The 27788-nt window shown below is 30.7% G+C and overlaps 1 protein-coding gene across 3 annotated transcripts in view; it reads right to left on the reverse strand.

Annotated features, from left to right (window-relative positions):
- Nucleotides 1–27788, reverse strand: part of Brinp3 (BMP/retinoic acid inducible neural specific 3) — a 358134-nt gene that overhangs the window by 311413 nt on the left and 18933 nt on the right. For all 3 annotated transcript variants that reach the window (XM_005319679.4, XM_021722543.3, XM_021722542.3), the window contains exon 2: nucleotides 22575–22860. In XM_005319679.4, coding sequence (XP_005319736.1) covers nucleotides 22575–22810 — 236 coding nt within the window. In that variant the 5' untranslated portion in view covers nucleotides 22811–22860. The remainder of the gene's footprint in view (nucleotides 1–22574; nucleotides 22861–27788) is intronic.

Here is a 27788-nt window from a genome sequence, read left to right on the forward strand (position 1 = left end):
CTTGTTAGAATTATTTCCAAATCAATAACCATTAGACCCAAACAATGTTGATTTGTGCCTTTCTGAAAGGTAAATGGCTCAAACAAAATCATTGCAATAAAATCTTCCTAACAGTATTCATTTCAACAGGAAGCCAATAAATCTGACTTTCACAAAAAGCCAATAAATAATGAAAAGCACAGCATTTTATTTTTAATCAGCAAAAATTTAAATGCATTGGCATATACAATGTCAGGATTGCAAGAAAGTCCTGCAATAATATATTGTATGTATAATACACAACTTGAAAAATGAAGAAGCACACATATCTTCAGAATTACAAAAGAGTCTGAGGATTATAAAAGTTTGTATATATTATTTATTTTGGAAGTATGTAGTGGAGACATGTTTCAAAGCCATTGGATAGTTTCCAGCATTATTTCTGAAGGAATAAATAAAATATACTCTGTCTCAACCTCTCACCCCAAATCCCCACTTAAAAACTAAAAAGTAGAAGCATTGCTGTGACAAATTTAAATTAATAATATATGTGTAACTGTATTTCATATATTATAGTTTTTAGTATACCAATATCTCATGCTTAATGAAACATCATGTGACCTAATTATTTAGTGCATTTATTAAATACAGGGCTGTAAAGAGATAAATAATAACAGAACTATTCATTTATAAAATTTAGGCAAATAGTTAAGAATATTCAATTTCAATTATATGGAGATATCCATAAAAAATACTAGAGGAAAATATACCAAATGTTTGGTTGTTTTTGGTGATAACTTTTATAGAAATACTATGATGTCGATGTTTAGACCAAACTCTCTTCCAGGCAATCAAATCATTTTGTTTTCTTCATAACTTTTCTAAATTGATGACTGTGGACATAAATATTCATTAATTGAAAATTTAAAAAGTAGAAAATCATGCCATGAGAGAGATAATTTTGCACTCTGGATTAGTGTTTAGAGCAGTGTTTTGGAAGTCACTTATTTAACTTTCTTTTATCTTCTTTAGAGAGGTCTAAGTAATAGTCACTTTGAGGTTTTAGTAAAGGAATCAAGAGACAACAGAGGCCTGGGGCTGTGGCTCAAGCGGTAGCGAGCTCCCCTGGCATGCATTCAGCTGGGTTCGAGCCTCAGCACCACATACAAACAAAGATGTTGTGTCCGCCGAGAACTAAAAAAATAAATATTAAAAAAAGAATTCTCTCTCTCTGTCACTCTCTCCTTAAAAAAAAAAAAGAGACAACAGATATGAAATGCCTCATTCTGCCTGCAATATTAAAGGATACTCTATAAATGTTGAATTTCCTGTCATTTGGCTCCATTGTTCCTACATTTGAGCTATGCACTTTTCTATTTATACCTCTAAAATGTCAAGACTTTTTGTCTGTTACACAGAATATATATTTTTTTTTAAAAAAATGCGTTCATACTTCTAAGTATTATGAGTTTGGATATCCAGCCATACTTCTAAGTAGCTAGCCAATATAAAACTGTCTTCATATAAGATGGGAATTGTGGTGTTGCCTTCTGACTAGGTAGAGGAAAAGGCCAGATAACTCTTGTTATTTAAAATATTATAAGTTTCAGCTATTTAAAAATATCTGTGTGAACCCATTTACAGTTAAACATAGAGTACTGCAGATAAGACATACTGAAGAATTACATGTAACAGTGAAGAAATAAATGATACTGGTAAAATCAACTTTGAAATCTGCTTTCAACAACTACTCTTTACAATGTTTATAATATAGTGGAATTTAAACTACATTTCTAAAATAACTTCATTTTTAAGTACTTGGTGAAGTCTGCTTTTCAAAAGATTTATTATTAAAGCTAGTAATCATTCATGAATTAATTTTACAAAATATTTGTTCAATTTTTTTCTTTTATAAAAAAGGTGAGGCTGCAAGGAAACATTCTTCCTAACCTCAAGAAGTAATGCAGCCCTCTGATTCATATTTAGATATCTTTTCTTTAGGGGTGTAGGATAAAAATGGAGCTGTCTCAAACCACAATGTTTTAATTTATTACACCATCAACAGGAAGCTAATTTGTATATTATATTGAAATATATTAAGAATGGGATATTTTTGTGTTTTTCATTCTGGAAAAGGATGCCTTCTAGTTTTGTCACATTCTCTTCCATGTTTCGACCACACACCAAAAGATAGTATTATTAAAAAAAAAAAAAAAAACTATTTACCTTGTCTTATTCTGTCTGCTTTTATACTTGTAAAGGTTGTCTGAATTTTCAACATCTTTCCATTAGTTTTTATACCTCAACCCTAGGTGTTCTTTCGAAGATAATCAAAGTTTTCTTCTTTTTTACTTCTACAAATTATTTTTTCATTATTCACTCTTCCTTCATATTACAAAATACATATTAAAGTTATTGCAGCCTTTGCCATTACTGACCTTCAAACTCTTGAAATTTTCTCCAGCATTCTAATTTTCCAATTTTCTTTTTATCTATTTGAGATTGCCTTAATTCCCCCTCCCCAAACTTCTTGTCCTGCTTCTGTCTTTTAATAACTATGTAGATATTCTCCATGCTTTTATTCAAAGTCTTGTTCACCTATATTATGATAAGTTCATCTAATTTGGCATCAGTTATTACAGTAATGTCATATATAATATTATTTCACTTTTGATCTCTATCCCAAATCCCAATATGAAATTGTAAGTGCTTGCAGTCCATTTGCTGTCTTGTTACATCAAACTTATTATTAAAAATCAAAGTACTGAATATAATTTGTTTCATTCTGTTAAATATAAAACCATCATCTTAATAACCACATAATATAAAAACTATCGACTCCTTCATTTCCCTACTCCAAAAATAAGATGTAAGTTCTCCCTCTGAAAAAATTTCTTATACCTGATTTGTTCTCTCCTTTGTTTTGCTACTATTTTTTCCTACATATGTGATTAAAATCGTATTTCTCTACTTTCATTTTCTTTACTGAACCTTAGTATTTTCCAAATCTAAAAGCACAATCTAAAGCATTTCCCTGGAAATCAAATAGCAACTCAAAATTCATCTCATTCTAAAATTAAAAAGAGAAAAATATGTTGGATACTTGCTGTAATTTAGACATAATTTTAGCTAACTTACATGTATCCATTCAATCAACCTACATTAACAGTGGCATATTAACTTTTTAATATATATAGGATTAAAAACTAGAAAATAATCATTGCTATTTATGGATGCTTCACTCAAAGAAGGGGCATGCATTACAATGGGGAAGACAGACATATGCTACTGAGAAAAATGAGTCAGGAAAGGGTGATACAGTTTTAAAGTGGTACCTAACTTTAGTAAACTGATCAGAAAATTTTCACTGAGAAAGTGAAAATGTGTCCCAAAAAGATTTTTACAGGAAGAGGTAAAATAAACCCACCCAGTTGGGTATCTGGTTAAAGGGAATTCCAGAGAAAGGAAAAGGAACAGGCAAAACCCCTAAAGTGGCTGCGTGCTTTGTATGGTACTAGGAAAACCAGGAAGAGCAAAAGGACTGGAACTTAACAAGTGAGGGGAAATAGGTAAGTTGACTGGTTACCAGCTCACTGAAGACTCACCCAGTAATGAAATAGGTCTCACTTTTGCTGCGAATGACATTGAAAAATATTGGAGACACTACAGGAAAAGAATGGCCTAATTCTCCTTATAAGGGAAGAGAATCTTTTTGGATGCTGGGCCAAATATACGCTGAAAGGAGACAAAAGTAGAAACAGAAACAAAGTAAGGTGTCATTAGGACGAGTCAAGTGTTGAATCACAACACCCACAGGGGCTATAAAAATAGAATAGTGGGTTAGGGACATGAGTCGGTAGTAGAGTACTTGCCTATTATGCACAAATTTCTCTGTTTGATTCCCAGCAGCAAACAACACACAATATAAACATATTTATATAGATACATATATATATATATGTATGTATGTAGTGTGTGTATACATATATGTATGCATAATTGTCTAGATTTGATGATTCTGAATTCATCAGTTATATTACATATTTTAAAGTATTATGTGCACCATTTGCTTCTGTTTATTTTTGTTCTATTTTATCTAAATTATACCAAATATACATAAGTGGCATCAGTGTTAGGTGGCATGAAAAAAATTGTCAATATGGTCACATATTTATAACGAGGCAATTTAGATAAGTAAGCTTATGTGGATTTTCTAAAATTTTAATGAAATGACAATAGAAAAGTAAAAGCTTTTAAATTAGATATATTGATAGAGTATTATCTTTCACACACCTTGATTTTTTTATGACTTCCTCAGAAAACTGCTTTCTAAAAAGATGCAGTTTGTGATGAAAAAAAAAAAAAAAAAGGCTGGGGTTGTGGCTCAGTGGTAGAGCGCTTGCCTAGCAAGTGTGAGGCCCTGGGTTCAATTCTCAGTACCACATATAAACAAATAAATAAATAAATAAAGGTCCATCAATAAGTAATACATTTTTTTAAAAAAAATCGTATCTACTTTAATTGACAAGTCAAAATCCAATCTCTCAACTTTAAATTTGGTGTTCTTTTTATTCAGTCCTACCCTAAATTTTAGCTTCCTAATTGTTTATACAAAGGTGTCAATGTAATTTTACTGGTTATGAAGAACTGTTGAAGATTTTAATCAGGTGACAACATGATGAGAATTAGAGAAAACATTCATATTTATGTAAAATTATTATCTCCCAAAATGAGACATTCATTTTAAAAATGAAGGAAAAGAGTACATAAAAGAAATTAAAAGAATTATCAGAGAAATAGGAAAACCAAGTATATAACTATAATGGAGAAAAGTTTTCAGATCTTAAGATATGGTCAGGAGTAGCATGATACGTTGGACATGTGTCAATAATAGTGGAATTGTGGTAATACCTTACTTTACTGAAGGATCTTGACTGTTTTCTAGACATAAATTATGAAGTTTAAATGTTACTGTTTCCATTATAGCAATTTATCTAGAGCTTTGCAAGTACTTTTATTTTTTTTCTGCCTAGTTTTTAAAATACTATGTTAGTAGTATATATTTTCATAATCTTATCGATATGTCTAAGGAACAATTACAACACAACCTGTGTTGCATGGGATTCTAGAGATATTTATATGTATGGATACACTCCTATAGTTCAGAAGGTTTGGGGACATTGCTAATAAAAACTGACTTTAGCCTGATCTTGCTTTGCTTCATAATGAACAATGTCAGCATTAATCAATATAAGTAGGTAAATTATGGAGCAAAAAAATTTCAACCATGTACAGTCAGTCACTTTTGCTCTTCATTAGTCATTTGTCAGATATCAGATTTAAGAAAACAAGAGAAAAAGAAGGAAAAGAGTAATAGGGAAACAGAGATATCAACACTGTAACTAAAACAGATAACCATGGCAGGAAGATCATCAACAGCATTTACAAGCCATTACTTATTGTTGGAAACAGGTGGCATCTAAGTTACCAGGACTAAGGAATTGATTTCAATCTGAACTAGCAAAACATGAGGAGGAAAATGGCTCAGTTTTGCAATGTTGGGCCATCTGCATTTACATTTCTTTGAATTCAGGCAAGATTTACACTAGGGGCTTTGTGTGCCTAGGTAAGATAATGAAGGTCAAAAGGCCCCAGGACATTTTTAGAGGAGAGAAAGAAAGAAGACATGAGGAATAGATTAGAATCTCATTGCTAAATTGTATAATTAAAATATATTTTAGAATTGCATGTGAGTTTGTCTTATCAAAACTTTGAAAACAATCATTATATAGGGATAATTTTCAGTTTTCACGACATTTAAAGACCATCAAATTCAAAAACAGTCATAGCATATCATATTTTATTATTATAGAATGTTACAATATTGATGAAAAGCAATAATTCAACTTTATGAAAAAAGAAATTTGTTGTGGCTCACACTGTTGGAGTCAATCTATAAAATGAAATAGTTCAATCTCACCATATAATTTATAAGAAATCAAATTAATGATGCTGTAAACTACTCAAACCTATTTATCCTATTCAAATTATAACTTTATGGTACTTTTCCCCCAACAGGAAACTTATTTCTGAGTAATAAAATGTCTCGCAGAACTATAGGAAAATGTAATAATTACTGGACAGTCTCAGGAAAGGGTAATTTATGAAGTACACATATGAGTTCTCCACTGGAATGCTAGTTTTAAATGCTATTGGAAAATACAATACATTCCTGACTTCTCATAGCATGATTATATTTAAATAAAAGTAACTTTGGAAATTTAAGGAAAACTATTGTCTAAACAATACTTTTATGACAACAGTCTAATTGACTTCAAATGCATTGGATTTACTATATGTGTGGATTACCTTCAATGTTTGTAAGCCAGTTTAAAAGGTAACACTTAATATCAGAATTTTACTCTGGAAGTACATTTTTAAACAAATAAATGAGGATATTGTTTTCAATGAAATATAAGAAATGGAAAATAAATACATAGTCATAAACTCTACAAAGAAATCAGAGCTTCTTTCAAACATTTCTTACTGCATAACAGTATCTGATTTTCTGACAGATAATGCAAATTAAATGAATATTAATCAGCAGTATTATGCATCTTCTTCTGAAATATAATTCAAATGCTTATCTGCTTTGCTGAAAGAAATGAAAAGAAAAAATAACAATTTGCTCACAGATGTAGGATCTCTAATAGACATTAACTTTTAGTGAAACTAAGAACCAAATAATGCTATTAGGAAAATAGTGAAGGTAACAGGAGACCTAGTAACAAAACATGCTCAAACATACACACAAACAGGAAGAGGAATACATGGAAATAGCCAAAACTTCAAAGCTGAAATGTATAAATTCCCCACAATTTTCTATGAAACAAAATCTTTAGATGCATACCTCTTTTACTAGCCTCATTCACGAGACAAATTATAACTCACTACAGATAGCTCTGATCATTAAAACCTAGAACTAATGTCTTAAGCATATTAGTAGAGTAACAGAATTCTTCTGCAATTGAAAACAATAGAACTTTCTAGTTGCCATTTAGAGACATTTTTTCATCTATAACAAAAATAGATACTGTAAGAACCTGACAATGCACCTGACAATTTATTAACTGAAAAATTCCACCCATCCTTCTGGGCCCTTCAAAATTGGTGGCATTTAGATTCCCTACCACACAAACAGGAAAAAAAAAAAAAGTCAAATACATGATTTTAAAGCGAAAATCCATTTTGCTTGCAATTCCACTACCCATTTTAAAAGGTGGGACTGAATAAAATCTTCTTTCTCCACAGGACAAAATAGAGCCATGACTTTATTTTGTTTATCAGCCAAAGTTCAGTTTAATCCATAAGTGGAAATTTCTATATTTGCAGTGGGTGGTCAAGAAAAAGAGTGGATCTACCACAGTTCAGCATTAACCTCCCAGAAGCTGAAATTGGTTTACCAAAGATCCAGATTATGGTCACAACTTGTACTTGAGATTATAGCAAGACAATTTATATTAATCAATTTATAAATATATTTTATGTTTGCTTTTATAAAAACACACATTGAATATGATGTATTTAATAAGTGGATCAATAATAAATCTGTATTTACTAAAAATAGGAAATACAGACTAACAAGCTTTAAAATATGATATTTTGCTAATAGGGGCACTCTTACTGCACTAAGAAGTTAGTAATACTGTTTTTAAAAGACTATGTTAGTAGTATATATTTTCATAATCTTATTGATATAAGAGCAAAAGCAGATGGTGAAACTTAATTTTAACTTATTCTGTCCTTTTCTACACCTTCATGTCCTCTTCATACACTAGGGCAAATCTCACAGCTGTTCTCATTGTTTCTGTTCTTATATGCTCCATAACTCATTCTCTAGATAGTACAAGGAACCTTTTAAGAAATAAATCATATCATCCCATTATAAACTTTATGCCTTTCCCTTGCGTTTGATATAATACCTAAACTTTGGCATTCAGAGCCCACAGGATCTACATTCTGCCTCTTTCTCTAACATCATCTACCACCATTCTCTTTCTATAGAGATTTCTTACTTCTTTAGATAGTTGATAACAATGAAGACATTTTTTTTGTTCATAGATATGCAAGTAGATTTGGTAAGCTAGAGGAACAATTAATTTTTCTTCTCATCATGGCATAAAATAATTATACATTTATTTGCAAATTCATTTCAGTATCCTTGATTGAGTTTTCCTTTGAACCAGTTATGACTTTTTATTGTTTCCCAATTAATTAGTTAAATAAAAATTCTAATGTGCTTCTCCTGTATTTCTATGATTATACCCACTTTAAGACTATCTTTCAACACATGTATGTATTGCAAAAAATTATTTATCCTAGTTAAATATAGACAAATGGGAATTAAAGTATTGAATCTGGCCTAGGGCATAACTCAGTGACAGAGCTTGCCTAGCATGCACAAGGTCCTAAATTTGATCTCTAGCACACAAAAAAATAAAAATAAAAAAGAAAGAAAGAAAAAAAAATCATTAAAAAGGAGAAACATAATTTTATTTTCTTGTTCTGGTTAGATTTTAGGTGGATTAGCCAAAGATCAAGGAGGGCAGAATCAGTGTAGTTGCACAAACCTGTAAGTAAACAATTACAAACCCAATCCCAAATATTTTGTCTGTCTTAGAAAAAAATTATATACACCCTATGGAATTAACTTACGGAAACCAAGTTATAACATTTAAAACACAGCAAATTTGTATCTCTTAACATTTTTAAATTATAAATGGCAATTATGTGGGACTGTCTAATGACCCATTTTTTAAAATGATGTTAAATAGAATTTTCTGATTCTAAGACAAAATATCAGAATAATTCATCTCATATAATACAATAAATAATTCAATGTAGAAAAGTATGTTCTGTTAGAAATCATATTAAGCAAATAGAATCATGAGACTCTGTTGGTTCAATGGTGATGGGGGAAAACAAGCAGATGAAATGGCATGAACTCCAGACACTCAATGCCATCTGCTGGAAACTTTTAGTGGATTATTAGTGTATTTATTGAGCATATGTTATGCACAAGACCTTATGCTACATCCTAGAACTATAATAATAAACAAAACATGATCTTTGCTCTCAGGAAGCCTACAGATGTCATTAATACTGTCAGATAATTAAGTAATGGCATGAGGTGTAGATTTTTATATAATCTCAATCAAACCTCACACTTCCTGCATTGAGAGATCCACATAAAATAAATGTGTAATATCTCAATAAATATGCACTCATATATAGCAGTAAGAATAAAATTAGCTTTGTGCTCATCAACAGATTTTGTTGGTACTATATGGGGTAGCCAACATTTGATGGTTTCAAAATTTGTTTAAGTTATTTTTATACTCATCTTTCAAAATGTTTAACAGGATGCAATTTGACTGCTTAAAATATATAGAAATGTAAATAATCCATTTACTTTTACTTTTATATTTGTACAATTATAAATAACAAGATATATTGAGAAGGAGAGACTATTTCAAGGAATAATGTTCTACATTTTCATGCATTGTTTCCTTATGTTATACAACACAAGTATGGAAGCAAGGTTAAACCAATATCAGCAGATGAGGATAATTCACAGGTAATTGTACAAAATTATAACCTTCACTTCTCAACGTTTCACAGAAAAATCAAAACTATAAAATGAGGAATTTAAAATTAATATTCCCTAAGATTATTTTCTGATCCAAGAGTTAATGTAGAATCACTGTTTGATCATTGTGTAATATTTTAAAAAATAAAAACCTTTAAGTGCTTTGGAAAAAAGGTATAAAAATAACTAAATATTATAGATTTATTACAAAATTTACTTAATGCCAGATGAACCTGTGATCAGCCTCAACATTCTCCCTCTCTAACCACTCCTCTAACTTTTCCTTTCTCAGTACATAAATTGTCAAAATCTTGACCACGTGACTTTTTATTCTGTGTTAACAATATTTCCAGAATTTTATTATCAAAAAGATGAACTTTCTGACTTTGGGGAAACTTATATTTTAGTATGGAAATCCATTATTAGTTTAAACTGGTAGCCCATGCTAAGTTTAAGGTCCTTTTACATGAAATCCTTAATATCAAATCTTTAATATTAAAGCAACTTGGATGATTTTCACAAAGTGCTCATATTCAGAAAATGCTGATGCGTACTAAATTCAGCACCTTCAGTAATTGGTGTATACAAGTATTGCCTGAAGTATATGCTGGGTTTGGTAAAGTTACTCAGATGAATAGTTACTCCTGCTGTTGAGCAGTACGGCCCTAACCAAGGAAAGGGACAGTTTTCTTTCAAGATATCAGAACAGGGAAGTACTCCCAACTATAAAGGTAAGTTAAATGACAGCATAAGGAGAGGACAAGTTAATGCTACCTCTCTTGTGGAAGATACTTACTTATTTTCCTTCAAAGGGTCCCTTAATTTCAAATTCTAGAGAGGAACTCCACTGGTCTTTTGGGATTCCCCACATTTATTTTTGTGACTTGGTTGCTTATGGCAGACTAGGAATTAATAGTCCTTTCTTGATTTAATTATTTCCTTCTCTCTAATCTGTCAGACACTGTCCTTTCCAGAGCTGTGCACACGTGCAGGAAAGGATACAGAGAGGGAGGAGGGCAAGCAGGTGAGTGTGCTTCTTTTCTGTAGACACTAACACAAGGCAGACTACCAGACAGAAAGCCAAAAGCCAGTTATTTGGTACTCTGGTCCACTCTTCTGGTCCACTCTTTCTTGAAGAGGAAGAGATGTTGTTCATAAGGAGACATTATGCTTGCATGAACAGCATAATGAAGAGGAAATAAATAGTGAAAGAAGAAATAACTGAAATTGGATCCATTAATTTAAAGTGTTTTTATACAACCCTCTACCCTAATTTGGTTTGGGTCTCCAGTTTTAATTGATTTTAAAGTTTCAAATCACACTGGCAAGGAATGAGACTCTTAAGTTAAACTCTAAGTTTAACTAAAAATGGCACATTTAAAAACTGGTCAACACTTTATCTGAGGCAGGAGAAATGCCAATTCACTATTTTTTTTAATAATAAGATCTGTGAGCTTTTTATATATGCACATGTGTGTTCTGAATGAATTAACAGTAGAATGATATTGAGCTGTGTCTTGATTAAATTTAGAAGCATTGCTGAGGACAGAAGACAGAGATAACCTGATAAACCTAAACAGTAAAGCTCACGATGTGATCAGTGCCAAGAAAGACACTGCAGAAGTTTGTGGTTAGGAAACCAGAAACAGAAATGAAGAGTCTATCTTTAAGAAATAGAATATTTGGTTGGAGATCTAGCTTAGTGGTGAAACACTTGTCTAGTATGTCTGAGGACTTTGGTTCCATCCCTAGCAGCATACACGCACGCACACACAGGCGCACGCACACAGAAACAAAGAAATAGAATATTAAATGTTTATTTTATCAACAATAAATCCAGCATCTTCTAGTTAGCCATTCATGCATGAACATGAGGAGAAAAACAATACTCAAAATATGTTTCTTAACTCATATATCTATAAATAGGTAAATGGATAAGAAAATTGTAGAATATTCACATGTGGAATATTATTTACCATTAGAAAAGAATAAGCAATTGATGCATACAAAAAAATGAATCTCAACCTAAATTGTCTTGATTTGTTAAAACATAATTATAGCAACACTAAAAAAGAGAATTTCTTTACTATTCAATAGATTTAATTTTTGTTCCTGTAGATTGCAGTTATCCTTTGAAAAACAACTAAGGTTACTCAACTTGAATGAAATTACTTATTAGTTTTAGAAGTTTCCTAGACAAATCTGAGATGTTTATTTTCAGCTACATAGTTCATTCAACAGATTCTTTAAATCACAAAATACACACATACCCTAAAGAAAATATTGCAAAAATAACTTTTATTTCATATTAACATTTGATTTTAATATTATTATAATTTAGATCTAGAATGTCCCCAAAGGCTCATGTATTGAAAGTTTGGTCCCTTTTGCAGCAATATTCAGAGATGGGCTTTTTAGGAAATCATTGGATCATGAGAGTCCTGACCTCAATAGATTAATCCATTGATAGCTAAATGGAATATTGGGAAATAGTGAAACCAGTAGGAAGAGAGATCTCACTGAAGGGAGTCAGTTCTTGGGGTGTACCCTTGGGGACTTTATCTTGTTCCCAGTCCCTTCCCTTCACCTTTCCACCAAACCATAAGATGAAGAGTTTTATTGCACCACACCCTCCCTGCCTCACCACAAGCACACAGGGATGGGGCCAAGTGAGTACAGGGCTCCTTCTCACCACAGGCCCAGAATCAATGTGGCCAGCTGATTATCAACTGAAACCTTTGATTGAAATAAATCTTTCCTCCCTTATGCTGTTTTTCCCAGGTATTGTGTCACAGCAAGGATTTTGTGACTAACACACCTATGCAGTGATGTTTTCCTAAATACCAACATTATAAAATAAATTCTTTCAGAAAGATGACCAGAGAAATTTGTTTAAAAAAACCCTCAAAACTTAGAACCTTTCCTGTTTTCCTTATTTACCAGTAGAAGACTCAAAGGCACAGGGAGATGATAAAATTTTAGATCCTTGCATTGAGTAAATGATAGATACATATACAAAACCTCAGTTCTATAATGCCAGCTCAGCTTATCTCTATGCTAGTATGGGTTGCCTGTGCTTCTCCATTCTAAAGTAGCTAGATTAAATTAATATAATGCCAAAAATGATCAATTTACCTATTACATTCAAGGTCAACTGAAAGAAAAAAAAGGGTCTGAAAATCTCTTCAGTGAGTTTAAGTATTCTAAGGTAGTATACCCAAGTAAAGATTTGGGAAGTACTGATGAGAAAACATGTTTGATGAAAAAAATAATAATATTTGAAATCTTTTGGAATGTAACTTCTGTTTAAGATTTTTAAAAGTGCCCTAGATTGTTATTATATATGCTCAAAAGCTAGAAAATAATGCTGAGAAAAAATATTTCAATGTGCTTCATTTCTTTTTAGATGGGAATATTAGACTTACAGATCAAGAAAATCAGTCTATAAAATTCTTACATGTTGCTGAAATATTTAATGTGGCCAAATATAATATCCTTTTGAAGAAGCTACAGAACATCCTGGAAGTTAGTATTGACACTGTGCTGTAAGTGCAAGATCAACTGTGTTTCAGAGGTCAGAGTTTTTCAGACTTTAGAGGTAAGTAAGTTATGTGTTGCATATAGTATCTGAAATCCTGAGTGGAGTCTGAGACAGCAGTCTATAATTAAGGAAGACCAGTATATTTGCTATATAATACTGAATATTTGCACTAAATACAAAAATGAAAACCTATAATCTCACATCTATTCAGGTCAGGGTGGGGTTTGAAGCTAACTCTGCTGAAAAAAATGGTTTATATTCAGAGGTTTAGGATTTTTGCAGTCTTTGATAAAGTAATTTGAATCCTATGAAAAGCTACAGTTTATCTAATTGTTAGTAGGTTTCTCATGTTGTGATTGAGAGTTCTTTTTTTAACTATTATTCTGCTAAAACTTTAGTCAGTAACACAAATACATAAGCATATTCTTTTTAAATGTACAGATTTTAAATAAACCAATATGTTGGATTATGATGAGCAAGACAAGAAATTTTTGGACAGATTTGTGAATGGGACTATATATACATTTTACATAATTTTAAATGAATAATGGGCATTATTCATTTTAATGGACACAATGTTCTGAGCAGTAGGAAAACCAAGCCATAGAAACCAAAACTAGAGGAAAAACATTCAATAAAACCAAGCTATTATTTCTATAAAAAATGATTAATGTGAGGTCTGAGTGCTAGCATTTGAATGAAGAGTAAAAAGGTATAATTGAGAAAGTGGTTAGGAACAAGCTCACAGAGTCAGGTTATTCTTAAGGAAGACATTACTAACAGTCATGTGTGTTCATATATGGTTTTAGGTATCCTGGTGTGTCGTTTCCAGACATTTGAAACACTTTTATAAAAGCTGTAAGATCACTTGATATTAACATTATAGATGAGAATTAGAAAGCATGAGATAAAGACCATTGGTTTAAGTAGACCAATTATTGGTTGTGTTCAACTCTTAGAAGCTTTCATTTTATGAGAAGAAAAATGAAACAAAACTACAACCAAAAAAAATCATTATTCTTGATAATTTTAATAAAATTTATCATAGCTTTTTTCAAATAATAAACTTGGAAAAGTATTCTTATGAGTTTTGAATTTAGTATTCAATTTTTAAAAATAACACTGAAAGATTACATTTGTGAAAGTACTTTATAAATTTTAATTGAGTGTGTTTATTTAAATCTAATTTTCTATTATGTTTTGGGATAATAATTGTGTGTGTCTTTAAGATAAGACAGTCAGCTCACAAGGCCACAGCAAAGCACTGATTTTCCTAATTTTTTTAAGCCTTTGCTAATTTCAGGCTGACAGCAGAGGTAGTTTAATTAGTTAGCTGCTAATATCTATTTAAGTGAGGAGCCAGAGAAATGTCTGCTTGAAAAAGGACATGCAGTCTAGACTCATGGCCAGGTCATTGTCTGTGCCTCTGTGAACTGTTTCAAAAGGAAAAAAAAATAGGGAGATTGTACATATTATGACAAAGAAAGGAAGATGCCTTTAAAAAAATAAGTGGGGACAGACTCAAAAAATATGATACTATCCATCCATACAGTACTTTGTGGTGTTGTGAACTGGTGCTTTAACAATAAATTTTCGAGAGAACTGTTTCCAAATACTGTAAAATATCTTGAATATTAATATTCAGAAAGCTTTTGATAGCTCTTTAGTAAGAATTGGAGCATAAAATATTTATTTTACTTTATAATCAGAGTTATTAACTTTTATCCTTAAACTAAAACAGTTTATTAATATTTTCCTAATTTGTTGGTATACATTTTATATGGCATTTATCAGGATATTGAAGAAATAAAGGAAATATTTAGAAATATATGTACACATTTTGTAACTTTTATTAACAAGTATTCATTGAGCATCTGTGTATTATTATATATCTTCTTTTATCTGAAGACAAACTTCTATGAATAAACATTGCAAATTAGTTGATGGAAGACCCCTCTCATTAAGTAAAATTTACTGGAAATTTCTTATATTCCAATGTAGATTATGGAATTTATATTCCTACTAAAATAATAGACTAATTTTTAAATTTATGGAAAAAAAATCTTCAAAAAAATTAATATAGTTCTGTAAAATAGTGGTCTATTGAATAAATAAAATCTATTCTAAACAAAAAACACTTCATAAAACTTCTGCATTAATTTTGTAAAGTAAAATATGAAGGCGAGCATCTAATCTTCTATTGTTATTTGTATAAAATAAAAGAAGTAGTATCTAAATCTGAATATTTCAACTAATTTTTATACCTTGAAAATTTTTTAAATAAAGCAAATAGCAGTATTACCTTAATTATTTTATATAAAATAAGAGTTATAATAAAGGTGATTTAGTTCCACTTTTTGTTTAGAGTGACAAATAATACATGGCTTTTCTCATTGGAATCAACTCAAATACACACATAAACAAACACATACACATACATACACGCATATATACATACATGAATAGAACCAAGGAAACTCCCAAAGAAACTCTATTGCTCAATTTCTTCCTGTTGTTTTTAAACTTTGAATTTTTGGAATAGAACATTAAAGAAAATACATGTTAGCTATTCAAAAGCCAGAGAGGAGTGACAACAAAGGAAGACAACATTGATGATTTCAGCAATTTTAGTTGGAAGAAGACCACAGGGATAAAGACAGTGAAAAATTACAATGCTTGGTAAGATGGAACTAGATAGAGAAGATAATCAAATAAAGTATTTGTTTAAATGCCAGAAACTCATAATTATTAATTTCCTTCTGTGAATAGTTGTATCAACTGGCAGTCCAGTTCATTTCCTCACTGTAATAGCAATAAATGTGCATACTTTATTAAACTGAAACTTATTATTTATATAATAATTATTATAAACACATTTTCATATACAATCATGAGATTATTGATAACCACATATAATAACAGTTCCTAAATTCTCAAATTAATGTTTTTATTCCTAAATGAAAGTTTTCTATTGTTAACTTAAGGGATAGATAAGATGTGAAGTCATATGTACATTTCAATTGTTAATTAGAATTAAACACAAAATTTAATATTAATTATGTTGTTTAGTCTCAAAACTAGATGAACTACTAGAGTTGTTGAATGAATATATTGAAACAATTTTGATTTTTTTCTATGTGAAATCATTACATAGAATATTCTACTTCATTTATCAATGACTGTAAACTGTACTAACAGACTAATGGAATGATGTATAGTAACTAAACAAATCAGGATAAATAGCCTTTTCAGTATAACATAAAAAAGAGAAAAAAGAGTGGCATGAAAGAGAAGTAATCACAAAGCTTATTTTCAAATGTACATGAAAGAGAGAGTAAGAGATTGTTAGATATTATGTTTAGACGAGTATTTATAAATGACTTTTGCAAAAAAAGAGACAAATGTAGATATAAAAAAAATCACAGTTAATTTTTGTTAAAAAAAAAAAGCTTATCTATTTGTTCCAATATGTTAGTTATCATTTTGCTGTTAGTGTTAGAATTGAACTTTACAGTTCAGCGGATAGTACATCCATACTTTTACAAATGAGGATGTCAAAGACTGAGAAATTTTGTCACAACCTGAGTTAACACAGTTCATTAATGGAAAAGAGCAAAAATATTCATACTGCCTTGCTATTTCGTTGGGATGAGAATCATTAGAATGTGAATTATTAGAGTTGTTGGGAGATCTCAATGACATAATATGTGAAAGAACCAATAAAATATTGAAGACAGGGTCTGGGGTCGTGGCTCAGTGGTAGAGCGCTTGCCTATCATGTGCCAGGCCCTGGGTTCGATCCTCAGCACCACATAAGAATAAATAAATAAAAATAAAGGTATTGTGTCCAACTACAACTAAAAAATAATTATTAAAAAAAATTGAAGACACAGTATTTAACAGTCTCCTTTTATCTTTTCGGCACCATCATAGGTGAAATCAGCTGAAGTGTTATAAAAAAAAATATATATATATACACACACACACACACACACAGAGAGTATTGTAAATATATATATTTATACATATAAAAGTATTTATATATGTATATATACACATTTATACATGTTCATATATTTTTATATATACATATATATATATATATCCTCTTACATAAATCTGCTTTATTATAATTATTTTAAAAGTGCTAGACTCAGACAAATTTCATTTATTTAAATTTTATTTTTGATTTTTATTTAAATAATTCTGGTAAATTCTCAAAAATCTCATTGGTAATTATTTGGAAGTGCTTTTCAAATAACTTACGACATAAATATTTTTTAAATTATTATGTCATAAGTTATTTAAAGTGTTTTTTTTAAATAACTTGTGACATACTATTTATTTATAAAATAAATAGCAGTTATTATTTTATCTGATCATGGGAATTACACATACTCATTATAGAAAATCCATAAAAATTTCCATTGGAGGTAATGCAAATATTTAGATGTGTTACTTCTAGTCTTCAGATTATACATGTGTATATGCTGAAATGTAAAATAAATCAAAATAGTTTGATTCTTATTTTCTCTTTTCATGTTTCTCTTTTCATGCATTGTTTGATATTTCTTTTGTTGTTGTTGCTTTTTCTTTTTACTAAACTTTGAAGAATCGCTGAAGCAATTTTTCACAATAGGGTATTTTTTTAAATAAAATCACATTTAATTCCCCTAAAATTCTTTGGATTTTAAATTTTATGAGCAAATTAATTAAGTTCCTTAATTTTATATTCTGAATATATCAATTTAAAGCTATGAAATTAAGATTTTTGAGAATTCCAAAATGTAGGCATATATTGATTTAATTAAGAATTTTAAAATTTGGGGGGTTAGAAGAAAAACAAATTACATAAATATTCAAGTATTATTTTAATAAGAATAACTCATGTTACTTATACAATATTCTACAAATTAATACAATGGTACTAAATTCCACAATCCAATTATCTGTCTTAGCACTGCTACACTGATTTTGTTGTAGTCTACATCATTCAGGAAGAATAAGAATGGTAAATTGCAGTTTCATGTGACATCTTGTATAATTTATTATTCAGTACATAGTATTATATGGCATTTAAGAAAATTAATCATCTTTTTACTTTTATGTTATGTATAATTTTGTTTTAGGTAACATTGGTATATGTAGCATATTCAAAAAATGTGAATCTATTTATAATACTTGGAGCTTAAAATACATTTATTGCATTAATTATACTTTTGGCTTTCCTTGAAGTCACCTTTTTCCAAGTTTTATATTTTTTTGTCATTTTCATTATTTTAGATCTCTTAAATGTTAGTTTTTATTTGTGACAGAAAACTTTAAGATATATATGACACCTTCCAATATCTAGCAGTTACTCCCTTATGATTTGCAATAACATTATATACTAATCTTTTTCTACTTCCTCTGTTAAAAATTTAAGTTAAGTTGAATTTTGACTATTCTACGGTTTTTTTAGTTAAGTACATCCCACATTTTGCAGGCCCATATTTTTTGGACCACTCTTCTTTTTACCATATTATTCTAATGTACTACTATCTCCAAACATGGTGAGAGAGACGGATCACTTGTGCTGTGGCTATATCACAAAGAATACCAGCATAAGCATCGCCCATTTAAGGAACTGAATATTGTTATTACCATAGAAGTCCCTCATCTTTCCCATAAAATCCCATAATTCTCCCTTCCCCATAAATAACCACAATATTGATTTTGGTCATATGTATTTCCTTGCTTTCCTTTAAGTTTTATTAAGCATCTTTTACTATACATATCTAAATGATATAATTTAGTTCTGTCTGTTTTGGAAACCTGAAATAAATAAAATCATATATAATTTTGTTCACGTGTGAGTTTTTCTTCACTTGACTTTCTGTTTCAGAGATTCAACATGCTGCTACTGGTAGCTATATCCATATAAATATATCTGAATTGACTGCTGCTTTTTAATGCTTAATGCCTTATGTTTCAGAAAATCCTTAAGTATCCCAATGTTATAATGGTATTCTGTTTTTTTCTGGAAACAATATTTTCCTTTCCATCTTCCCTCTTTACATCCTTCTTTCAGACAAAACAGATTTACATATATGGTATGAGTAATAAATGCAATTTCTGTTTTCCTTTATGTAGATACCCATAAGAAAGAAGCAAAATTCACATCATATATGAAGTGGTCATATATCTAAATATCTTTTCTAGGCTTTTAGTATATCCTATCCTTACCAAATCATCTTGTAAGTACTTTTTTTCAGAGAAAATAATTACAAAGATCAATAAAGCATAACATTTCTTTCAACTGTCTTCTATTTTTACCTAAGTAGGCAGAATTCTTCAAAAAATTACTCTGAGAAAACAAGCTAAATTGTAGTAATACCATATATTTGTAGTTATTTTGAAATATAGTAAGAAAATCATCACCTTATTTTCATGATTTACTTACATGAGTGATTAAACAAAGGATGTAGAAGAAAAAAATTGTGTGACCATATCTTTAAAGATTTACATATGTGAATATTTATTTTATGGTAATAAAAATTGCAAGGCTATGACCTAAACATTCATATTATTGGTTTAAGATATCTGTATCTAAATTTGTGTCACTCAAAATTATTATTTTTCCTAGCCTATACTAGTTAGGCTCACTGTCCAAGTGTGTTTCTATACTGTAACTGTAAATCAAAAGTAGTCCTATATGATGCTTCTGAGTGACAAAATTTCTCCAAGCATAGCTAAAAATGAGAATACTTTCCCTTTACCTTTGAGTGCCTGATTCTTAGGTTCTATTATCAGTTTGTAGGTAAGAGGAATAGATATATGAAACCCAATAACAACAGAAATATTAATATTCACACTATATATCCTTCAATTCTGTGATCTGCCAAGATCTTAGTGATTATGCAGTTTCAGAAGCAAACCTGAAAATACTTTACATACGAATTACTTCAAAAATACAAACGTAAGCCCTATTTGTTGACCAAAATGTACTTTCTTGAAAAAGACAAAAAATGGTTTGAATATTATACCTACCTATGTTCCTAGTAATCTTTGATAATTGTTATCTTATTGTTCTGTTTGTGATAAAAAGTAAAATATTTGCTGGAAAATGTAATGAATGAAGAAAGACAGCTGAAAGAGATTTGACCTAATTATTTTAAAAGGCTTAATATGTTTCATAGTCATAAATAATGTCTTTCAGATATTATCTCAATTTAATATGCCACAGGACGGTTTTATGATAGTAATAACAAGCACTAGCAGAATTTGGATGGTCAGTTTAGGAGATTACACATTATTTTTTTAAATGGTAAGCCAAGCACTTAAATGTGGAAAAATATCATTTCCATCTATGTGTCTTAATTATTTACAAATTCCATAACTGTACCTGAAGGCACACATTTACGAAAGATAGTCTCTGATAATTTTTTGAAGAATAAAAAAAGTCAAAAATGAAAACAAAGCTAGAAAGGTACACTAATCCAGGATTTAAGACTCTGTAGCCATTCAAAATAAGGTTAACTGCCTGAAGAAAAATTTGAACTCATTTTATTTTATAGTTATGCATATAGCCATCTCTGAAACTTAAGAAAATATCAGTTGGACAAATGAAATACTTCATTTTTATCAAGTCTAAATTAACCCTATTAAATAGATTATATTATTCATTTTATAGCAACCACCAGTGATCATAATATCATTAGAAATGTTTAAAAGCCTTCATTAGAAGTTATAGCCCAGCTGGGTGTAGAAGGGAATATCTCAATCCACTGTTTACAATTGTATTTAACATCCATACATGTTTGGTCAAGCTCCCTGGGTGAAGAGAGGAAGGATAGGGAGTGCAGAGCTAATGAGGGCTTTAGAAATAGAGTCCCACTGGGGCTAAACAGGATAGATGAACCTTGCAGACAAATCCCAAATCTTTTTTTTTTTTTCATTACCTTTTCTACTGTGATTCAAATAATGCCTCTTTTCTATTCAGCCCATAACTTCTAGAAACATGTCAAACCATGTTTGCAACTCACAGCTGATAGACCAATAAGCCAAGCTTTAGCCATCACACATAAGACAACACCTCAGACCTCAGAAAGAGATGCCAATAAATCATGAAGACTTGCTCTGTTTGACAGATTGTTAAAAATACTCTTGCAGAATGCTGAAATATAAGACATTCATGCAATCTTAAATTCAAGTAACTTTATACAATCTGTAAAGAGACACTGACTAACCCACTAAACACATACACAAATGAAGGAAACACAAATCATGATATATTTACTATTTCTGCTAAATTTAGGTGAAAAAACTTTAGTATTTGTCATTTAAATTTTAAAAAATTTGATTAAGTATTTTTTTCCTTGTTAGACATGCAAAAGTGCTTTAGACACATGTAATAAGAAATTTCTTATTTTTAAAAAGGATGGCAATTATTGCTTGATGCTTCATGGAAATGGTTCAACACATTGAGTGTCATCTGTAAATATCAATTGATAATAGGATTGATAAATTTCTCACAGTGATGAATAAAAGACGACATACAGACTGAAGCACAGTGCCCTCTGGTGCGCATATAACATAAAATAAAAGATTATGTAGCAGTATATCCATAGATACAAGCATACAAAAAAATGCAAAACAAAATTTCCTTCTCTATAAATGCCAACCGGTAACTGGGAATTGTAAACTTCTACCACTAAGAACCAATTCAAAGCTATAACTGGAAATAAAACATTCTTTATGGCAAAGATCAATACAATCTAATTCACTGAGGCAACCACTTGTACACTCCTCTACTTAATGGATTCACTGGGCTTTGCAGAAGCAGGTAGTCTTTGTTTGATTTAATATCCGATTTCTTCTGTAAAACTTATTTAGATTTCAAATATGGAGGAGTAATAAAAGTTAAAAATGACTTAATCCCTTTTTTTCCTTTCATCTTTGCTATCATAGACTATTCATCTATTTCTTTTCATTTGTTCCATTACTGTTTCCTACGAATTCTAAATGAACAACTATTTTTCAGGAAACAAATGAATGACTAGTAAAAGATTATCATTTGACTCACATAGATAACACAGAATGTTGTAAGGTAGAAAGGAAAAGCAATACAAGAAAATTCATTCTCAATTTTTTGGATAGTTAAAATGAGAAACTCTGCATTAAAGTATATTGGCATTTACTTTAAGACAGCCTTCTAAAATTTGGGAGTGATACACAAGTGGTCACCATTACCTATTTTTTTTTCTCATAGATGTCACATCTAAAAGAAATATTTTAAATGGTCAGAAAGCATTACTATGGTGCATAGTCAATAATAATCCTTCTGAAACTTTCCCTTAGAGAAACTTATTTACACACAACCTTCAAGGATGATATCTCTGTAATTGCTTTCCCTTTGCTTCATACCTGTATATCTTGTATCTTGTGCTAAATCCCTGCCGGCTTCTGTCCACAAAATCTGTGTATTCCTGTGAGCGATGGAAGGGTCCCTTATCAGAGAGGAGCCAGTCGAAGGGGCTTGTGGCATGCTGATCCGAAACAGCAGCAACCGCTAAAACCCAGCAATGAAGACTCAGTGCTATCCACTCCCATAGAGCCATCAGAGAGAACAATTCAGCACCAGCTCTGCTCCGCCATATCATGCTTCCACTGGGGATTTAGAGCCTTCATTCTCTTAGCTTTCCCTCAACACCTAGACAAAATACACAGGCAATTAGTTAGCCCCTGGAAGGTTCTTTTCTATCAGTTAAGGTGCTGAAGTGACTAGTTTATTCTTTTTTTTTTTTAGTCTAATGTAATTGTTTTAAATTAGATAATAAACAACTGAATAAGAAGAAAACTAAAACAACTTATTTTTTCAGAGCTATATATTTGAATACATTTTTTCCTTTTTTATACTAATGAAAAAATAAGTCATTGCATCATAACAGATCCATAGCAATGCCATCCAGCGGCTCATTAAAATCTATTGAGCAACAATCAGAACTTTCAACTAATATTCATTTTTCTGCATAAATGTTTTATAAAATTGGGTTCCTTGGAAATAATACATTTAAATACCTAATTAATTTTATTGTAAATTGTGATAGTTATGTTTAATTGTTCATTTTACAGTTATTTTAGGGAAATACATTAGAAATTATTTAATATTATTCAGTATCGAGATAAACATGGAATAAACTTGATTCTAAGAATACATTATTATGCATTATGTGTGTGTTCACATATATGTTTATCTATCAATATAGATACAGATATAAATAGATTTAGATAGATAAATAGATAAATGTATGAATGTGTGAGAGTGGATGAAGCTGGTGGAAGATATTTGCATAGAAATTCTTGTTCATTATTCTCATTGGAACAAACTATTTCCCTGATTATTTAAACGGAATCATAATTAAATAATTAAATTATTCCTAGGTCCTTTAACAGATTTAAGTGTGCACAGTCTCTTAGTCATAAAATAAGTGGTAGTACCTGAAAATTTCTTAAGCATACATAAATTAAAACAATGCAAATTGTTCATAAACTATAAAACCAGATACATTGTATTACAACCATCCAAAAATAAAGTAGCAAGAAGTATGATGGCAGTGTATAATCCCAGTGTGAAATGGTATAAATAAATTTATGCAAAGTTGTCAATGCAATGTCTATACACATGAAAGATGCTAGAAATATCTGAATTCAATTTTACTTTCCTTCCTCATCAATCATTTAAAATAACATCATTAATAACAGATACAATTATGGAGTATATAGATTCTGCCTAGTAGGAAAGTTCTAATTGGGATAGTTTTAGCATGATCTTTACAATACAAACAAATTCACAAAAATTAAGAAATATTTTAGCTACAGTAGCTACCAAGATTCTCTAATGTTCAGGTAAGGATACTGATAGTTTTAATTTTCTACTGTATTCTTGTAATTTTTTGATATGAGAGTTATGCGGCAATAATTTTGTAATATACTATATTCCAGAATAACCATATGAGTGACTTAGGTCATCAGATTCATAATCTTACCAACTACAAAATTAAAGGAATAATATCCACAATATATATGAGTTCCCCAGTCTCATGAATTACTCTGATGTGGCAATTAAGGAATACCTTCTTTTGGAAACAACATAGGACGTCTTATACTCAAAGACATTGTAAAGAGCGATTTATCATTAAGATTTTGGAATAGGAGTTGTGAGTGTTTGGACTGCCTTCATGGTGTACATGGCACTATCAAATGAGTCAAGTTTCAATTTTCAATTCTGCAGAAGAAAATCGATTTTTCAACATATCATTCTTATATGGGAACTATATCATTTAACTTTAAAAATGCTAGTTTTTTTACACTTACAAATCAAGAATTATTCATATGTGTAATGGCATATCATAATCTACCCATAGCCAATTAATATTGCTCGTCTTTCTTAAGCACACACACATTTCTATTTTGCTAATCAAATACATTCAAGCTAGCAAAATTTAATCACTGTTACAAAAAGTTATATTTCCTTGTTTCCAGTAAGAATCATTTTTATTTCACAAAGAAAGGCAAAATAATTTTTTCATACTCTACTTGTTTTAAGTTTCTATTTCATACTTAGTCTTAAAGAAAATACTTTTTAACTGAAAGAAAACCATGCTATCTAAATACAGCTTTTTTATTGGCAAATATAATTGTGCATAAGGATATTACTGAAAAAAAAAGAATTACTTAATTTTAATTTTTTTAAAAACAAATCTATTTTTTTCAAATACATCAACAAACAGTATAGCAAGTATAACATCAAGAGATGGTTTACCTAGTGATTAAGAGATTGAGCTCTAGAGTCAGACTGCCTGTATTAAGGACCCAGCCCACTATCAACTAGATGTTTTACCTCCAACAGTTGCTTAACTTCTTTTGTGACTCAGATTCCTCAGCTGTCAGAGAGGATCAAGTCATCAGTCTGTTACAAAGATTAAATATTTTAATATTTATAAAGCATCTAGACTGTTATCTAGCATGTGGTAAAAACATGTGGTGTTTCAAAGAAAATTTCATATTGGTATGAAGCCACACAATTACACGCCATAAAATTGAACACAGCTCTTTCTACTGAACCTCATGATTTTAGAATACATACAGTGTATAAAAATAGGATACAATTTACCTAAAATTCTGTAATTTTTCTACATATAATTAACTGCAATCCCACATCTGTTGCTTTCATTATCAATTGTGTTGACCATGTTTCATGGTGTTCAAATTTCCTTATATTTCTAAGTAACTTTTATTTTTGTATATTTAGGGTACACAACATGATGTTGTACAGTACAAACATATAGTAACATGGTTACTAGGAATGAATAACATGTATCATCTCCTATAGTTACCCATTTTAACATATGGACGGTGGCTTTCCATCTTCTTAAATTATGTGTTAGGAACTACCTAAAAATACAACTAATAAGACTATTAGTATCCGTTTTTCATTATTTCTGTTTTTTGTATTTCTGATGTAGGTACATGTTGTCACTTTGGTTCAGAAATGAATCTTTCTGAAAGGAATATTCCCTAATACATGGAAATATCAATCCTGCTCAAATATAAGGTAATTTTTGGCATGTTTTAATATTTGTGTATAAAGTTTTGTAAAAGAGATCTACAATCTGGGCACAATGCCTATAATCCCAGATATTCAGGATGGTGAGGAGGAGGACTCCCAGTTCTAGGAGAGCCTTGGCAATTTAGAAAGACCCTGTCTCAAAATCAACACCAAAAAGGGCTGGTGATGTAGCTCAGTGGTAAAGTGCTCCTTGATTAAACCACCAGTAGCCAGGAAAAGGAGAAAAAAAAATTGTAACAACCAAAATAAGATATCTCACAATAGTTCTACTAAAGTAGGCTTTGAGAGTTCTTTTTGAATTACAAAGCAAGGAGATGGAATTCATAAGGGAAGGATGTAGGCTTCTAGCCATCCAAAGGACAAATGGACTCAGTTTTCATTAACAAATGGCTTAATTACCTGGCCTGCTACAAAAGAAAGGAAATATACACTTGAATCAAACATGTGTGAGCACTAAACTCTAAATTATTGCTGAATAATGTTAGTTTCTGCATTTGGCCTGAGTTAATAAATATACTAATCCTTATGTGAGAAATAGTTTTCTAATATACTTGCCAATGATGAAAGTAGGGATTAGAATTCATTAGTGCCTAGCAGAGTGTCTGAATATTTGGAGGTCACCATTGGGTAAACAGCTAAAAGAGATATATTGGTAAGGATTAAAAAGCAATCACCAATTTGCAGTCCCACCAGCAATGTATGAGTGTGCTTTTTTCCCCACATCCTCGCCAACACTTATTGTTGTTTGTATTCTTAATAACTGTCATTCTAATTGGAGTGAGATGAAATCTTAGAGTAGTATTGATTTGCATTTCTCTAATTGCTAAAGATGTTGAACATTTTTTCATATTTTGTTAATTGGTTGTATATTTTCTTCTGAGAAGTGTCTGTTCAGTTCCTTGACCCATTTATTGATTGGGTTATTTGGTATTTTGGTGTTAAGATTTTTGAGTTCTTTATATATCCTAGAGATTACTGCTCTATCTGATGTGCTTGTGGTAAAAATTTGTTCCCAAATTCTAGGCTCACTATTCACCACACTGATTGTTTCTTTTGCTGAGGAGAAGCTTTTTGAATTTTAACCCATCCCATTTATTGATTCTTGATTTTAAGTTTTGCACTATAAGAGTCTTTCTAAGGAAGTTGGTGCCTAATCCAATATAATGGCGACTTGGGCCTCTTTTTTTTTTCTTCTAATAGGCACAGTGTCTCTGGTGATCCACTTTGAATTGGGTTTTGTACATGATGAGAGATAGGAGTTTAATTTTATTTTCTTGTATATGGACTTCCAGTTTTCACAGCACAATTGCCAATAAGGAAAGCAGTATGGAGAATCCTTGCAAAACTAAGAATGGAACTACCATTTGACCTGAGTATCCCACTCTGGGATAAAACTGGCTGATTGTGACAGGGCTTTTTTTGTGTGTGTGTGTGAGTGTGTGTGATATATACTCAGATCTTTAGATCTAAATACTACTTTCACCTCCTTCACTCATTACACATGTCCACTAAATCTCCAGGTGCTCTGCATTTTCATTCTGAGAATAAAACCTGTGACTTTTTCTCTACCCCCACTTCACTTGATTGACTCATCCTGTGCTCCAACACTACCACCATCACCTCCAAACTGGTTGATTGTGACAGCTTCAAAGGACTTAAAAACAGCATACTACAAGGCCACATCAATGTTTACAGCAGCATCATTCACAATAGCTAAACTGTGAAACCAACCTAATGCCCTTCAGTAGATGAAGGGATAAAGAAAATGTGGTATACTTACACAATGAAATATTATTCAGCATTAAAAGAGAATAAAATTATGGCATCTGCGGGTAAATGGATGGAGTTGGAGAGTATAATGCTAAGTGTAGTTATCTGATCCTTAAAAACCAAATGACAGAATGTTTTCTCTGATTTAAGAATGCTGCTTCATAATGTGATTGGTGGGGCGGGGGAGGGGGAGCATGGGGGAGGATTAGTTATATAATTAACATGGCAAACTATTTCTT

Source organism: Ictidomys tridecemlineatus, chromosome 10 (assembly GCF_052094955.1).
Source record: "Ictidomys tridecemlineatus isolate mIctTri1 chromosome 10, mIctTri1.hap1, whole genome shotgun sequence".
Classification (NCBI taxonomy): domain Eukaryota; kingdom Metazoa; phylum Chordata; class Mammalia; order Rodentia; family Sciuridae; genus Ictidomys; species Ictidomys tridecemlineatus.